This window comes from Grampus griseus, assembly GCF_964374135.1.
Source record: "Grampus griseus genome assembly, chromosome: 9".
Lineage (NCBI taxonomy): Eukaryota > Metazoa > Chordata > Mammalia > Artiodactyla > Delphinidae > Grampus > Grampus griseus.
The window spans coordinates 91057505-91076555 of NC_139003.1; the positions used below are offsets into that span (position 1 = coordinate 91057505).

Below are 19051 nucleotides of genomic sequence, written 5' to 3' on the forward strand. Positions count from 1 at the left end.
ATGTTAAGACCGTTTCATTAAAACAGATTTCTGGGGTCAAACAAATTTGGGAAACTCTAAGTTAAACAAATCTAAACAGTTTTTTTAAATTGTAGGACTTCTTGGAGCCCTTAACATTCTAAGGCACATCACGAATATCTTAAAAGGGAATTAATAGAACTTCCTGAAACGTTCATCTAAGAGACCCATTTTTATTTTTGTTTGCCAAGTACCTTTCCGACTAGTGTCTAACCTACTTAACTGCCTGCTTTGTTGATGTCTCAGATTTTTATTTTTATTTTATTCCAATATCACAACCTGGAGGCCCGCAGAAATCCAATCACATTCTGGAACAAAATGTGGATTAAAGAGGAGTTTTATTTATTGAGGGTCACAGTGAGCTGTCCGTGCCCCAGGTGTACTGTATCAAGAAGGCTTCATGACCAGGAAGTTGAGCTGGGTCTCACTTCCTAAGCTGAGTTTTGCAATACACCGTGATTCATTGATTTGAAGTACATGGTAGCATCCTTGGATTTTTCCCAAACTCAAATGTGAGGCCCCGACCACATCAAAACTACTGACATAAACAATTTCCGGGTAGCAAAAATTCTGAGTTAACTTCCATCCATGAGCAGAGACAACTGTGAAGTAGCTATATTCCAGAGGAATCACCCACAGGTCATGACAGCATCCACCACCAGTATCCCTCTGATAGACAATGAGATCATAATAACTACTGAAATGGGGAAAATGTTGAGGAGGAGGAAGTCGTGAGCAGGGGTAAGCTTGGATAAGCAAGGCCAGCTCTGCATCAAGCCATGATCAAGAACACACAGGCCGTCATCACCATCATCAAGTTCAGAACTATCAATACTGAAAACAAATTCCTTTTGGGGCAAAATCTCATGGTGATTTGAAACATGCCTTAATTTGCAAAGTATGAGGAAGGAAAGTAGAGAAAACAGTAAGAAGATTAAACCCCAAGCCCAAAGAAACAGTCTTATTTCAGGAAGCCATAAAATGTATCATCCAACCCTGGACACTTCCGAGTACAAATGTGGTTCTGTGGATTACCATTCTGAGACGGAGGATTCCTGGCAAACTGGAATGTATGTTATCCCAGCTCTGCGGGTAGAGAAAGCTAATGGTAGGGGAGGTTGAGAATAATTGACAGTGATCAAGTCCTCTTTCTACCCTCCCTTCCCATTAGGAAATATTCGTCAACTGAAAAGAAAAGTCAATAGTCACGTGAAAGGGAGAGGGGTCAGCGGAATGCCTTACTGAGCTTGTTAAAGTTTATGAAATATCAGCCCCAAACATCCAAAAATCCACTTGGTACCTGTGACATCGGTGAGTGGGTTACTCCAGCAGAACCCGCAGAGGGCATGTCGGGCTTGAAAGGATCAAAGTCCAGATCCAACAAGGTCTCCTCTTTCTTCACCTCAGGGACTTCATTCTGTTAAAACAAAACAAAACATGCACGAGCTTGAATCTGATCAGACTTCATGATCTATTCCATGTGTAACCCTCCAATTTCAGCTGATACCCCAAAGCACGCTTTGATCATTTACCACTTAGCTGGCTCATCCATGGGCTCCCAGAGTCACTACTTATGTATGATGAGAGGCGAAATAACCACCTCCAGCCAAGTACCACCTAAGATGCTCAGGTACATGGTCCAGGCTCCAGTTCTTATCCTTTGTTCAGCTCCAAGTCCAGGCAACAAAGAGAATGTCTGAGAAATGTATCCTAAAGCCACCAAGATCCAAGGAATCTCCTTCTCTGCCAGCTCAGAAAACTCAGGTCAAGATTTACAGAGGAACAAGTAGATAAGATGGGCTAAGGCTTGGTCCCGTTACAGTTACCCACTGCTGTGATGCCCCCTAGGAAGCTAAGATTTAAAAAGTAAGGGGGACTTCCCTGGTGGCGCAATGGTTTAGAATGGTTTAGAATCTGCCCGCCAATGCAAGGGACACAGGTTCGAGCCCTGGTCCGGGACGACGCCACATGCCGCAGAGCAACTAAGCCTGTGAGCCACAACTACTGAGCCTGTGCTCTAGAGCCTGCGAGCCACAACGACTGAAGCCCGTGTGCCTAGAGCCCGTGCTCCGCAACAAGAGAAGCCACCGCAATGAGAAGCCTGTGCACCGCAACAAAGAGTAGCCCCCGCTGGCCACAACTAGAGAAAGCCCACGTGCAGCAACAAAGACCCAACGCAGCCAATAAATAAATAAATTTATTTAAAAAAAAAAAAGGCAGGTATTGTTGTCTACTGTGATCTCACCCCACCTGCCTCTTCCCCTCAGAGGTGCCCCAACCCTGGTTTCAGTTATCATGTGATCCACTCTTCATCCATGATGCTGTTTGTCCCAACTGTGTTTATGAGGGAGCGAAAGAGAGAAAAACACGTCCCCCAGTTTTCAATGCAAAATGAGCTCCTACCCCAAGAACATTTTTAGATTAGAAAGAAAACCAAATAGAGAATGAAAGTACTGTTATAACAATAGCAAAAATAATTATAGGGCTTCCCTGGTGGTGCAGTGGTTGGGAGTCCGCCTGCCGATGCAGGGGACGCAGGTTTGCGCGCCGGTCCGGGAGGATGCCACGTGCCGCGGAGCGGCTGGGCCCGTGGGCCATGGCCGCTGAGCCTGTGAGTCCGGAGCCTGCGCTCCGCAACGGGAGAGGCCGCAACAGTGAGAGGCCCGCGTACCGCAAAAAAAAAATTATAATACTGAGCACTAACATTAGTTCATTTACTGTGGAAGGCAGCTATGCTTACCACTATACCAGCAACGCACATTTACTGTGAGATCATGACATAGCATGGCCTTGAGGTTGGTCTAACCCAGACTCAGGTTACACAGTAAAGGTCAAAGCTGAAATAAGTCCTCAGAAACTGTACCACAGTGGAGAGAATTGGGGTCAGTTTTCACACAATTCGAGTTACATATGTTTGGTATTTGATATAAGCTTCAATTCTGACCATCTGTTGCCTAGAAATTGAAAGGGCACAATGGATAAAGTATTATATAAAAATAGAAATGTTTAGAGAAAAAATTTAAACAGGAGTTATTTTAATTAATGTTGATCATAGAGATAAAACTTAAAAATTCAGAAATGTATGAAAAGCCTGGGGGCAGAACAGATAATACATTTTTTTTTAGTATATCCACACTCCTTGTAGGAGGAAATCTGCTTATATATCCTGCTGTTAGTCTTGAATTATCTATTTTGCAGCACAATTATTCCTCACATATACTTTTAAATTTGACATGGATAATGCTCTTCTGAGATCCCTCTTTCTTTAACAATTTCAATCACAAAACTGTCAACAGATTCCCTCAGCCTCTATTCAAAATCTGCATGAGTTTTGTTTTTCATCAACTTGTATACTGGTACAAGTTATATTTTTAAGATTTTGCAAACACTTAAATTACATTTAGGATGCACACTGCTCTAACAACTTGACACATATGAACATTAACTCACAGGAATGCACTTTGTTGTCTTTAAAGAATTACTTTACTGTATTCCCCAAACTGCATTTAACCTGTGCTGCGAATCCTTAAAAAAAAAATCAAGAGGTAGATCATTTCAAGAGGCATCATTTTCCCATTTGGAGATGAAGAGAATGGGCTGAACCAGGTTATCTACCGTCCTGTGACTCCAATGCTATTCCAGGCTGCTGCAGAGACCCCGTCCCACATCTTAGGGACCCCTGAGATGTGCAAAGGAATTCTTGACATTCTGCTTGTTCTCCAGAAAAACTGAGGCCACACAAACATGTCCATTGGTCCCTTAGGAGCCAAACAGATCCCATTAATGAAGCTCAAATGGGAATTTAGAGATCAAGGATTAAAAAAATTAGTCAATTATGCTTTGACTTTGATTGAAATAAATCTGGGTTTGCACCCCAATTTTGCCACTTGCTTGCTGTCTCTCACTGGGCAGCTAATTCAGCTTCTTGGAGCCCCCATTTCTTCACGCATAAAATGAGAATAATAATACCTAGTAAGACTACCATGAGTAATAAAGACAAGAAATGCACTGAATATAATATATTAGAGACACTCAAAATGGAAATGGAAGCCATATTGTTACTACTCTTAGTAATGATGTCTGCGTAAAATTACTGTCATCAAATATCCATCATACCAGTTTGCCTGCCTTCAAAATGTGTAACTGGCTTCTTCAGGCTCAATCTCTATTTGGTTTTTCTCCCTTAAACTTGACAGTTATCCCTTAAGGCACTCATAATCAAAGAGTAATTTAATAGAGCTACAAAAAGAGCAAAAAAGGGTTGCCTGTTTATGCAGTATTCCTTTATAAAAGGGCACGGAAGTACTCACAGTGCTGTCATTCCATGTCTAAACATAGTGACATGTAATTTCCCTTAACATAACAAAAGAAAACGAATCTTTTCTCATTCCTCACACCTGCATCACCACTGGAGTAGATCTGATGAGGTCCCAACATTCTTGAGCTTTTTGGAAGCTTGATCCCAACTACTGTTTTACCATCCAAAGTCTAGAAGAGATGACCTGGGATGTGTACCTAAGAAAGGAGACTAGATGTGAAACCACAGAGGAGAAATATCCAATGGGAAATAACTACCAATTATAATAACCTTCTATGCTGTATTTCATGAAGTGTCTTCTGCTAAGGACACCTTAAGTTTACAATTAAGGTACCGGACTTCCTCCAATACAGTGTACAATTGAGCATAATCCTTATGCCTAGCCCTGCCCTGGCCTCATGACAGATGGAGTTCACTTCCTTATGCCTTGACTTGGGGGTGACCATGCGTCATGCTTTGGCCAAGGGATGTCAGTGAACATAATGCAAGCAAAGGCTTGAAATGTGCTTGCATGGTTGACTTGTTTTCTTTGGATTCCTGCCATTCACCATGAAAAGTACAAGCTTTGTGCAGCCACTGGCCAAAGAGGGTGGGAGACACATGGAGCACACCTGGGCCCATCGTAACTAATTTCTCGACACTAGCATTAAAAAGAAATTCTTAAAAGTGGCCAGGCAAAAAAAGACATGTCACTTACAAGGAATGACATAAGAATAACAGCAGATTTACCACCAGAAATAATGCAAGCAAAAAGACAGAGAATCAATATCTTTGAAGTACCGAGAGGAAGAAACTGCCAACCTAGAATTCTGTGCCTCTTGAAACTATTTTTAAAACACAAAAATGAGATGGAGAGTTTTTTCAGACATACAAAAACAGAGAGAATTTATCACCATCAGATCTGCCCTAGAACTAATGTGAAAGAACAGTTTTCAGGCAGAAGAAATGCTATCACATGGAAAGATGGATCCACAAAAAGGAGTGAAAAGCATCAGAAATGGTAACTACATAGGTAAGAACATATGACTTTAGTTATTATTAAATCTCCTTAAAAGCTAATTGATTGCTTAAAAAAATAATAAAGTAATGTGAAGTTACTTCACATTAAAAAGTAAACTCCATGACAAAATAGCACAAAAACCAGAAGGGAAGAAATGTAAGTATACTATTGTGAGGTTTTTACACTATACCTGAAACGGTATACTACTGTTTGGAGGTAGACTGTGATAAGTTATTTAAGCCCTAAAGCAACCACTAAAGTAACAAAATAATAAGTTAAAGCTAATAAACAAAAGAAATAAAGGAGAATAATAAAAATGATGGATTAATCCAAAAGAAAAATGAGGTGGAAGGGTTAAAACAGATGGGATAATAGAAAAAAAAATCAAGGTGCTAGATTTAGACTTCACTATATGATAATCACCTTGAATGAAAATGGTCTATATAATATAATGAAAGGCAGAGATTGTCAGGTTGGATTTAAAAAGAGCAAGACTCAACTAGATACTGCCTACAAGAAACTAACTTTAAATATAGAGACACAAACAGTTAAAAGTAAAAGGATGGAAAAAGATATAGGATGCCAACTTAACAAAAAGAAAGCTAGAATAGTTATATTAACATCAAACAAAGTATATTTCATATCAAAAAGTATTATCAGGGATAAAGAAGGTAATTTCCCGATATAAAAAGGAGTCAATTCCCAAACATTTGTACATTCAATTATAGAGCTTCAAAATACAGGAAGCAAGAACCAAGAAAGCAGCAAAATGAAAGAGAAAAATGCATAATTTTGTAGAAGAAGTTTCAATAGTTAATTTTTAATAGTAGAACAAGTAGAGAGAAAATAAACAAGGTTACAGAAGACATAGGTAACACTATGACCCAATATGACCTAATTCACACTTAGCATTCCACACAATAACAGAGTACATTTTCTTTCTGTGTACACGTGAAACATGGAACATGGTAGACAATATTCCAGAGGCATAAAACAGGTCTCAATATACTTAAAAATATTCAAGTCATATAAAGTATGTTCTCTGAGTTCATTGGAATTAAGTTAGAAATCAGTAACATAATTATCTCTGGAAAATCCTCCAATATTTGGACAAAATTAACACTTTATTAATAGCCTGATGAGTTGAAGAAATCATAGTGGAAATTAGAAAATACTTTGAACTGAACAAAAATAAAAACAGCACAACAAAATTTGTGAGATGCTACTAAAGCAGTATTTGGGGAAAATTTATAGCACTAAACCCCTATTTAAGAAAAGAAGAAAGGTCTCAAATTAGTAAACCTCAGCCTCTACTCGGGTGAAAAAAATACACACAGCAAATAAAACCCTAAATAAAAATGGGGAAAATTATACAGATCAAAGTGGAAATTAATGAAATAGAAGACAAGAAAGAGACAGAAAATATGAATATCAACAAAGTCAAAAAGATAGTTTTAATCTTTGAGAAGACTAATAAAATTCTCTAGCCAGACTGATCAAGGGTAAAAAGAAGATAGAGAAAGTGCACAAATTATCGATACCAGAAATGACGGGGCTTCCCTGGTGGCATAGTGGTTAAGAATCCGCCTGCCAATGCACAAGACATGGGCTGGAGCCCTGGTCCAGGAAGATCCCACATGCCGTGGAGCAACTAAGCCTGTGCGCCACAACTACTGAGCCTACATTCTAGAGCCTGCGAGCCACAATCACTGAAGCCTGTGCGCCTACAGCACAGGCTCCACAACAAGCAAAGCCACCGCAATGAGAAGCCCACGCACCGCAACGAAGAGTAGCCCCCGCTCACCACAACTAGAGAAAGCCCGCACACAGCAACGAAGACCCAAGGCAGCCAAAAATAAATAAATAAATTTTTAAAAAAGAAAAAGAAATGAGAGTGGGGGCAGAGCCACAGACATTAGGAAGAATATTAAGGAAATATTATGAACCACTTTATTCCAATACATTTGACAACTTAGAAGAAACAGACAAATTTCTTAAGAAACACAAACTCCCAAGGCTTACTCAAAAAGAAATGACTTGAATTGCTCTATATCGATTAAAGGAATTACATTTGTAGTTTAAGACATTTGTCCATTAATAATAATAATAATAGTAATAACAACCCTTCAGGCCCAGATGGCTTCTCTGGTGAATTCAACCACATATTTACGGAAGAAAAAATACCAGTCCCATATAATCTTTCCTGGAAAATTGAAGATGAGGGAATACTTCCCAAGTCATTCTATGAGGCAAGCATTACCCTGGTACTAAAATCAGACAAAGATGTTGTTTTAAAAAAACACCCTGCGGACTAATAAACCTCATGAATATAGACAGAAAAACTCTAGAAAAAGTTTTGGCAAATTGAATAAAAATATGTATACAAGTATAATGCATCACGACCAAATGGAATTTACCTGAGGAATGCATGATTGATTTACCATGTGAAAACCAATGAATATAATTCATCATATTAACAAATTACAAAAGAAAACTCATATGATCATCTTAATAGTGTAGAGAAAGTATTTGAAAAAATCCACCTCCAGTCCTGTCCAAAACTCTGAACAAGGTAGGTAAAAAAGTCAACTTCCTCAACCTGATAAAGGGTATCTACAAAAACCTACAGCTATCATCATGCTTAATAACAAAAGACTGGACGCTTTTCCCCTAAGATCAAGGCAAGGACAACTTCTTCACCACTTCTTTTTGACATTATACTAGCAGTACTAGACAGTGAAATAAGGCAGGAAAAAGAAATAAAGGGCATCCAATTTAGAAAGGAAGAAATACTACTATCTTTATTCACATAAGATACAATCACCTATATAGAAAATCCAGTGAAATCTGCAAAAAAGCTAAGGAACTAATATTGAGTTTAACAAGGCTGCAGGATACAGCATCAATATACAAAAATCAGTTATATTTACATATAACAGTATAAAAACCCAGAAACTGAAATTTTTTAAATATGATTTACAGTCACACTAAAAATACGAAATACTTAGGGGTAAACCACCCAACAAAAGATGTGAAATGCTTGTATACTGAATACTACAAAACAAAGCAAAGATAAGTTAAAGATCTTAATAAAGGGAGAGATATACTGTGTTTATGGGTCAGACAACTCAATATTATTAAGATGTTAATGCTCCCCAAATTGATCTACAGAATCAATGCAATTCCAATCATCTGTATTGGGTTGAATACTGTGCCCATCCAGTCCCCTGTAAAATTCATGTCCATCAGAAACCTTTGAATGTGACCTTATTTGGCAATAGGTTCTTTGCAGATGTAATAAAAATAACATGAGATCGTATTGGATTAGGATGGGCCTTAATGCAATAGCTGGTGTCCTTATAAGAAAAGGGAATTCTGGATATAAAGACACAAAGACAATGCCATGTGAAGATACAGAGCACACAGGCACACAGGGAAAATGCAGTGTGATGACAGAGGCAGAGAGTGGAATGATGGGTCTACACACCAATGAACACCAAGGATTGCCAGCAACCAACAGAAATTAGAGGTGCAAGAAAGAATCCTCCCCCAGAGCCTTTCAGAGGGAACACGGCCCTGCTGACACCTTGATCTTGGACCTCTAGCCGCAGAACTGTGAGAGAATAAACGCCTGTTACTTTAAGCCACGCTATTTGTGGTGCTTTATTACAACAGCCCTAGAAATCTAATACAATGTCCCAAAAGTTTGTAGAAACTTACAAATTGATTCTAAAATTCATATGGAAACTCAAAGAACCTAGACTAGCGGAAACAACTCTGAAAAAGAATAACAAAGTTGAAGGACTAACCCTATCTAGTTTCAAGACAGTATAAAGGGACAGTCATCAAGATAGTGTGGTACTGGCATAAACCTAAGCAAAAAGATCAATAGAAAACCAGTCCAGAAATAGAACTATACACATATGGACAACTAATTTTCCACCAAGGTACAAAGGCAATTAAGGAGAATAATGCTAGACTTTTCAACTATTGTATATCCATATGTAAAGAAATAAATTTCAACCCATACTGACTGACTCTGGGCTTGAAAAGCACTATTTTTTCCTCTTTCCGATTTTCATCTTATTAATTCTTTCTGTCTTCAAAGAATGTCAACATGTTTACTTTGAAAAAAATATCAACTGAAAGTAGAAGCAGCTGGTCCAGAAATATGCTACATTGAAAAGAAAAGCCAGGGCGGTATTTAAAAGCAGGTTACAGACACCCAGGAAGCCAGTGACGCGCATGTAAATAATCGCAGTCTGGCCCCATCAGGATTGAGGAGATGAAAAAGGGCTGTCTCGTGAACGTGTTTTGCAAGTTGAAAAATCTATTTCAGTTTGATTGGCTAGGAAAAAGAGGTTGATTTCACGAACTTAAAACGTAAGATGCAGCTTTAGGCTGGAGAACGGAGATCTACGAGTAGCAAAGTAAATAGTGCTGATGTGATCCCGACGGTCACACGATTTAAAGGCTGTGCTGATGTCTTGCCTTCCCGCACATCAGGGTGACAGGAGGCCTTCGAGAAACAAGCTGGGCTGTTCAGAAGATAATCCCTTTGGATTCGTAAACAAGAAAGCTGTATCAAAGAGAGAAAATATGTGACGTCATTGTCGGGAAAAGATTTAGACCAAATAGTTGGGGTATCTGCTATGAAAAAAAAAATCCAAAAACAAGCCATCTTTTCTTCCTCACTGCTATTTGACAGGAAGATAGGCAAGAAGGGTCCCTGCCCCTAGCCCTGCCTCTCAAGGGGTCCCCACGCTTTTGAGCACCTTTCTTGGAATTTTTTAGATCACCCTCTGGTTGTGGGAACCAGCTACCGCTAGCAATGCCATCCAAGCAGGACACCCCTGGACCAGGAGCTGCATGGGCCCGGCCCCCATCTTTCCACTTTGGAGCATTCTCCCACCCTAACTCCACAGGGAGGGTCCATCTCATACCCCAGGAGTCTGGGACTCATGAATCACCAGGTTGCCCTGGAACTTGGTGGCCAGGCCTGCCGCGAAGAGGCTGGCTGACAAGCAGACCTGTCCCACTGGCTGGCATTTCACTTATGGGGTCCCATGAGACTGGCCACCAGGATGCTGCTGGCACGTTCACATCAAGTGACTCAGACTGCTTATATGGACAGCCCCTGCGCCAAAAAAAGTATTTGCCCAGGACCACAATCCCTAAGGAAAGACCTGGTGGGAGGGGACGGTGAATATCTGAATTAAAGTTAAGTAACCAAGTCAGCATAGAAAACACTCCAGGACATTTTCTGAAGAAAAAAGGAGACAACCTTGTATGTACACATATATCTATGTGTATTTATACACATGATTTTTTTTTTTGGTCTTGATCTCTGGTAAAAATCTTATTTATTTCCCATATATTTGGTTTCCAGGGATGTAATACTTTTTAAAAATGTTTACCAAAAATCCATTTCCTAAGAATAGAGTATTTTGAGGGGAATGGGAGATTATTTGAGAAGCTCTTATTTAAAGAGAGTACACAGAGATTTTGTTGCAGAAGTCCTCAGAGCCCCATACATGCTGAAAGGGACTATGAAAAATGCAAAAGGAGATGCAGCCCCCACCCTTCTATGATCAAAGATGCGCTTTTCACAGCATCTCACGGGACTAGATGGAAAATGCTGTTTTGAAAGAATAATGCGGTGCGTGCACGCACGCACGCGCACACACACACACACACACACACAGGATTTGTTCCTATTTAAGTTCCTGGGAGTTAAAAACATGGAGGGATGGATTTGTCCCTTATCGGGTCCATATTTGTAGACACAGAACCAGAGAAGCAAAGTCAGCCCTGTGGTCTTGATAAGCAGGCATCTCCCTATGAGCAGATAAGGATATTTCCAGAGAAGATTCTGGGAAATATCTATTTCCCAAATACACAGGCTACATTTAAGGTCTGGGCCATTAGAGGGCTCTGTAGACCTGATGGATTTCTGTTTCCAATCCCAGGACGTTCTCAAGGGAGAATTATCGCTGTGACGAAGCCTGGTGTATGAAACATACAAATCCATCAGAGATGAGGAATATTTCATTCATCACATCTTGAGCTTCCAGGTGGGATTAATACAAACGCTTTTCTTCCCCGTTATGCAAATGATAAAAATAGCAAACTGGGGGCATAAATCTATTTGTTAAATGTAAAATGACCCATTAAACATTTTGAAAACAGTAAAATAAAATTTATATATAAATATATATATATGAATCACTTTGCTGTACGCCAGAAGCTAACACAACATTGTAAATCAACTATACGTCAATAAAGAAAAAATAAGTGAAATTAAATAAAGCTAGATTATACCACTCAATAAGGGAGAAAGCAGACTGAACTATAAATCCTTGATTCACCCCTGCTCTTATTGCGACATGAGACTCACAGCCATTGAATCGATGGAAATGCTTCAAGTTATATACTGGGGTCCACCTGCTAGAACCATGTTGCCACTTATATCCAGAAGAAAATGACAGAAAATCCTTTCTGCCTCCTTCCCAGAGTAAAAGAAAACAACCTATATGAAGTTGAGCCCCCCCCCCAAATGCACCCCCGTAATGTCTCTGGGGGTTACTTCTTTCAGAGTCACCTGGCACACTGATGGACGTGACCCAGCCGGTAAGTTATAAGTGGTAGACAGACAGAGCTTGATGATTTCAGAGCAGATACAGGCCAGGAAACCATGGCATTGAGTGTGCTGAGTCCAGACAAATGATATTTACACACACATCCAAATTGGAAGAGAAATTGTATTTCTTTAGGTTTCAGACACTGTAATAGATATAAAGCAAAAATAAAAACGTGTCGCAAAGTTCTAAAAAAAAGAAATGATAAAAGGCGCAAACGTGTATTAATATATATTGCAAAATGGGAGATATTTTTCCTTCCCTTTCCAACAGCCTTGGAGTCATGCATACAGACTATCGATGCTGGGGCAAGGGGGCTCCATCAGCTATCTGTGTCACTGCAGTAGCCACACTGCTACAGCCACAGCTGGAGACGTTTCTGCTTTGAAAGGTGCTTCCTCTCCCTCTCCTCTCCCTAACTCTTGGCTTTGCCCATCACTCTCAGTCAACAACACCAGCACACGTTAACACTCTTAGGAGGACTTAGGCACCTCTTCGGCATCTGTAATTTTTAGAAGTGCTTTGATTCTTTTTTTTCCCCCCCCACTGTAAAGGACCCTTATATGAGCCAGCAAACTGCAAATAAAAAAAACATTTTTGAAGAAAGAACTCTTTTAAACCCCATCTTTATTTCAGAACCAGTCTACGTGTCACGTTTTCTCTACTTCAGTGGCCTCAGCTGCTACATGTCCTCAGCTAAATACACACGGCTTCTAGGTGGCCACATTCTCTATTGATGATGGAATTGAGAGGATGCTCTCGCGGGGTCCAGGTGAAAGCAACTTGAGTAAGGGTATTATCACCCTAAAACACTGTTGCTTTTAAAGTGATGTAGCTAAAAACAGAATGAGCTGTTAGAAATACAAAGGGACAGCACAACTTGGAAGTGAAAACTGCTCCAGTTTGGTGCCAGGGCCGTGGCGGATGCTGGGTAAGATCATTTGGCTCTAAGACCGCTATCCCTGGTGGCATCTGTGTATCCACAGATATAACTGGTCCACGCACTGATAAAAGTGCAACTCCCCCTCCTCAAAGGAGCTACTAAATCACATTTCAAGTTCTAATTAGCTTACCAAATTCAGCACCTCATACAAACAACAGGAGAAGGAAAACAACAGCTAAAAGCATCGTGCTGATCCATAAATGCCCTCGAAAGAGATGAGAAATTATGATGTGCCACTGCACTGCTTCTGAGTTTTCATTTTCTGAACTCCCTGTTTTTAGCACATTATTTCCATTATTAGCGACAGGATGCAATTGTAATTGGGATACAATATGTAGTGTTGTTATGGATGTACTCAGTAATTACAATGCTGTGTTTGCACCCCTTGCAAAATGTTAAAATTATTTCTGACCCTGAGAACACCAGGAGGAAATGATATTGGCATGACTTCTCTGGGCATTCACCCTCAACAAAGAGATGGCTTTGAGGGCATTAGGAGCAACTAAGTCCTTGAGGCAATGGGACAACCAAACTGGGACAGGTGTAGGTATAACATTGAGAGCAGCTGTAGGTGGAACACACACACAATCAGGTATCTTGAAAAGCAGGGGGAACGCTGGTGCCAAGTCATGGAAATGAATACATTTACTCCTGCTAAAGGTCAAAAGACTTAACATTCACCTCTTTGAATTTCATTTTCCTATTCTCTGCTAGGGAGCAATATGGAAGAAATGATAAAAGGCACAAACGTGTATTAATATATATTGATATCACCAAGGTGCTGGTGATGTAACAGAAAAAGCGGAAGTAACCTGTGACCACCATCGGCGGTTGGTTACATCCATCTGATAGAATACCCCGGTCAAACTTTTTTTTGGAAAAGACAATATTATGACACGAAAAAATGCTCAGTAAGATGACGCAGAAAATTCAGGAATACCTAACAATACAATCCGAATTCTGTGCTGCAAAACTGATAAAACAAAAAAACTAAAAGAAAAAATAACTAAAAGAAAGTAAACCAAAATGCATCCGTGGTTATATTAGGGTTATGATTTAAGGGATTATTAACATTCTTCACTTTACACTTAGTATTTTTCCCAACTTTCTATAGGAAGGATGTACAACTCTTAACAGCGGGAAAAATGAGTCTTTTCAAATACCGCACATCTCCCATTTGGGAACCCTTTAGACACACCAAGTATTGATAAAGCAAACCCGAATGACAACTGAAATTACATTGTTGGCTTGAACATCTGCCACCTTCTTTAGAGATGAGCTCTGAGGGTCCTTCTGCTGTGGTGCTTTAGTGAACATCCCAGCTCTGTATCAGGCACCCACCTGAGAAGGCGTCGTCACACTGATTTCCGGAACAAAGTTGTCCTCGAAGAAACTGATGATGTTCTCCTGCTGCAGCTCCTTTGTTGGGGTGACTTTAGGGAGAGGTGGGACAGGAGGCCCTTTCCTTGTCTAAGAAGCATCACACAAACCAACAGGGGTTAATTCAGGCAAAGATGGCACGGGAGACATGCAGAAATGTCACGTAAACAGAGCTAGGGGAACAGACTGATTGCTGATTGAAACGTAGGTCTGCTTAGAGAAATAAGCCTACCTGATTCGGGCAAAGAACGCCTTCCTGGGTGGCCCTCAGAGCTCTGACAACCAGTGGCCCAATGAGAAAAATTCAGGCTATGAGGCTCCATCCATCTCAACCCAAGGGCTATACACAGGGCTGCAGTGCCACGTGTACCTGTGCCTCTCAAGTTAAACTAAGGCAGTTCCTTCTCTGAAGTCAACTGAAAATGATTTCTCACTTCAACAGTGCCTTAGCATTCTAGAACTAACATCCAGCAAGCTTTTCACTGGAGTTAGTGAGACCACCATAAGCAGCCTACATCTCACTCGGCACTCCAGTATTTTGGAAAATAAGCGTTTTAGAGATCTATCCATGATTCGTATCTTCGTACAACGTTCCTTAGTTTCAACCATACACAAGAAAGCTTGAACTGGATTGGAGACTTCAAGTTTCCCCATAGGAATTTCATTTTTGCCAAAAGCAGGGAAGATAAGGGTGGCCACTTTTCCCTGTATTTATCTTTGCTTGGCCCTTTCTGCTTCTTTCAAACACTTGTTCCATCATTTTTGTTGAGCGCACGCGCAATATACCGCGGGTGATGCAAAAAACGTGAAATGACATACATGTCGTGGCCTTTCTTGCTCCAGATGTTACCTAAAGCACTAACAGGAGGGAGGCTTCCTGGAAAAGGTAGGATTTAACAGAACCTTAAAGGACAGGACTCTGAGAAAAGGAGAGCATGCGAGCCTGAGGAAGCTGAGATTGTGGAAAGACGTGTCAACACACTCAAGCAGAGGGTATGTGAGGAAACATAAAAATCCAAGTAAGAGAAGGAAGCTGATTCCTTGGTGACGGTCACAATGCCCAAGGCTCCCACCTCAAAACCTGCCTGACTGGAAACTCTTGTCAATGTCCCCGCCCCATAGAATTACCCCAGGTGTGGTCAACTGAGCACCAGTTTTCCCAGTCCCCTTAATATTATACACGTGATCTCTTCCTACCTGCGAGGGTGACCGAGGCCGGGCTGGTGCAGGCGACGCAGGTGCCAGCGTGTGATTTGGACTAGCTGTCGGGCTCGGGATGGGTGAAGGTTCCTCGGGCGGCGATGGCGTCTTTGCAATACGGAGAGGACCCGAGTCGCTGGATGAACACAGAGGGTAAGCAGGGCTCCTTCTAAGGAACAGTACTTATTTCTCAGGGGCCCTCCTTCCCACAGAAAAACTGAGGCACTCCAGGTACTGCTGGTTATCTACTCCCTCTTCCTGTTAATTCTGCTTATTAGCGACGGTGATGCGGTAACTGGTACTATGTATTGTCCACTGTGTGCCAGATCCCGTTCATATATTATCTCTAATCATCACAAGACCCAGGCACGACTGTCCCCACTTTACAGGTCAGTAAAGTAGGGCACGGAGAGGATAAAGATCCCTGCAGTCACTGGGCAATTTAGTGGACCTGAATTCTGGCCTTGGTAATGCGAACCCCTGTTCTTTCCACTGGGCCAGACAGACTCTGCAAGGATCTTCCAAACATAAGCTGAATTAATTGAACTAATTTTACTTTTGATTTTTAAGAGAATCTTGCTATGGCATAATCTATAGCAAAACCTACCCCCCAAATGATTCACGGGGTATTAAAAAAAGGATAGCGCTCATTAAGATTTTGTAGGAGTGCTTTCTGATGACATTTAGAAATTAATTCATTATTTCTCTTTCTACACCTTATGGCACAGTGACTCAACTCAGACAGCCTGAAACTGCAAACATATTATGTGATAGATGAGAGTCTGTACTGTTTCCTGAGAGCCCACTACATTCCTGGCACCAGCCCAGATGCCTGTCGTCAGCCCAAATGCAACGGCTAAGACACGACTCGGGATCCATCCTACTCTCTAAGAATTTCTAAACGCTACAGATTGAGGGAACAAGGTCTGCACCCCCAAATAAATGAGCACGTACACAGCAGCAGGGTCTACGTATTCAAGGGGCTGAGGGAATAGGTCCCGTGGACAAGACGTGGACGCATGCATGATTGGGGCCGTGCCAGCAATCATGGCCTCTGCTGGGAAGCACAGCCCCCAAAGCTATGCCAAATGGAGACCCCGCTGAGCTCACTCACCACCTTGTTCTGCGGAGGAACATGGAAAAAAATGAAGAACGTTTGTCAAGTGGTCGTGGCCCCGCTTTTTCTTCATTGTATCTGATTCAGCAACATTGCAACTTCCAGATGCCTTTGTCCCTTTCCTCTCCGTGTAAGGGAACAACCTTTTCCCATGCACTGCATCTCTAAATCACCCAAATGTCACTGTGATACTCTTATTACAATTCTTTCTTGGTTTCTAACCTCATATTGAAATAATTGTATTGGAAACAGCAGCTCTATCCCTTTCCTGTATTCTTTTAGGCAACATTCTTTCTCTTAGACAAAGAAAATATACTTAATGCTCACTTAGAATAGCAGCCAGAGTAGGGACTACAAGTACAGCTAAACCAAGGGGCATCAACTAAGAAAATTACCTATTTCCGGGGAGTTCCAAACACTGATATACGGAGGTGGATATATGGAAGTGGTGGTGCCTGTGTTAAGAGTATGTGTGTTTTTATAAATGCAAGTGTATCATATATACATCGACTGACGTTAAGATCGTAAGTACAGAATGTCAGGACTGCATATTACCTTAGAAGCTGTTTAGTTCAATAGCACATTTTTATTTCTGTTGATTAAAAAAGAGCTCTTAAACCAGAGAGGTTATTGAACCTACTCAAGGAAGGCACAGCAACTTAACTGCAGAGTCAGAAACTTGAAAGCCGAGCCTTCTGACTTCCAACCCAAGCCTCACTAGCCTACACTACTTGAGTACATAATGTCTGAGAAGGATGGATAAAAGGGATTCCCAAATCACAGGAGAAGGCTGCTGTGAATCCAAACCCTGGCAGCGTAGACCATTTACTTACGGATCACTGAGGCTTTGGTATAACTGACTGGCGTACTCAAAATAAAACCAAACCAACGTTCAACAAAACAATGCAGTGCTTGCAAGGTCAACTTTGGAGGTAAGATGAGGTCTCACCTACTTCCTTTCTCCTTTCCCAAAATGGATTCATTAAAGGTATAAGCACCAATAATAAGTATCAGGACTAACTGTTGTGAGTTTGGGGAATTCCCTTCTTCTCCAACTAAAGTAACAAGTGCACAACTAGAAATTATATGTAAGGGACGTCCCTGGTGGCACAGTGGTTAAGAATCCGCCTGTCAATGCAGGGGACACGGGTTCAAGCCCTGCTCCAGGAAGATCCCACATGCTGCGGAGCAACTAAGCCCGTGCGCCACAACTACTGACCCTGAGCTCTAGAGCCCGGGAGCCACAACTACTGAGCCCACGTGCCACAACTACTGAAGCCCGCGCGCCTAGAGCCCGTGCTCCACAACAAGAGAAGCCACCGCAATGAGAAGCCCGCACACTGCAACGAAGAGTAGCTCCCCGCTCGCCGCAACTAGAGAAAAGCCGGTGCACAGCAACGAAGACCCAACACAGCCAAAAATAAATAAATAAAAATAAATAAATTTATTTAAAAAAAAGAAATTATATGTAAAAAGCTGGCACCACTGCTGGAAAGCAGAGAGAGGTAGATATCAACTCTATTGTGACAATGACAAAAGTCCATAGAGATACATCTGAAGGCTAAAAGTCAACATAAAAGCACAGAACTAAGGCTGGCATCAGCCTCCAGATGGAAGGGCTCCTTGGTTTTAGATCGTTGGAGGATGAGTAAAAGACCATAGGCTGATACAGACTGCAGAATTTGCAACAATCCTTGCTTTCAAGGTGTACACACATGAACTTGGCTCTGATGAACATGGCCTACCTGGGAGCTCCTTGAATGGTGAAGGCCTTGTCAGCGTGCTGGTCACCCAATTTCGTCATCACTTCATATAGTTTGTGGCAAAGCTAAGGGGACAGAGGCCACTGTAAGTCATTCTGCTGCAAATTCAGGCTACTGACCCCAGAAAGGAATTGTTTATTGAAAAACTAAGAATCTTATGATAGTACGGATGGTCCCAGGATAAGTTAACCTCTGAACAGGGTTCAACTTAAAATTCATGTCAAAACTGTCAGGCCACAAACACAAATAAACAAATATATATGCAAACCAGAGCAGGAAAACTTATTGTTTACATTGATTCCATTAGAGATAAAGTCATACAACCTCCCTGCTGAACTAAGAAAATATTAGTCGATGACAGAGCTGCTGACTATGTGAATATCTGGAAACCAATTTCTCCTGAGCCTAAAGACTTGGAAATCCAACTTTAAAAACTGACTGAAAGAAAAAAAAAAGACTGTAAGACTGTAACAAGCAGGCAGGGATTCATGAAAGCACAAACTAAAATCTTTACCAGCTATACAGAACCATGTGGTCACTACAAAAAAAATGTAGAAATATTATTGAGGGTCATGACACACTATTAAAAGAAACACGAAAGAGAGTGAATTCTTTGCATAATGCTGTGCCATTTCATCTGCTTCCAGAACAAACATTCATTTACTTTATATTCC

General features: G+C 41.0%; 1 protein-coding gene across 3 annotated transcripts in view; it reads right to left on the reverse strand.

The window, feature by feature from the left end:
• Positions 1–19051, reverse strand: part of AMPH (amphiphysin) — a gene marked incomplete at its 5' end in the record, with an annotated part of 190479 nt that overhangs the window by 41301 nt on the left and 130127 nt on the right. For all 3 annotated transcript variants that reach the window (XM_082662331.1, XM_082662330.1, XM_082662329.1), the window contains 4 exons: positions 1319–1435; positions 14259–14387; positions 15495–15633; positions 18360–18442. In XM_082662331.1, coding sequence (XP_082518457.1) covers positions 1319–1435; positions 14259–14387; positions 15495–15633; positions 18360–18442 — 468 coding nt within the window. The remainder of the gene's footprint in view (positions 1–1318; positions 1436–14258; positions 14388–15494; positions 15634–18359; positions 18443–19051) is intronic.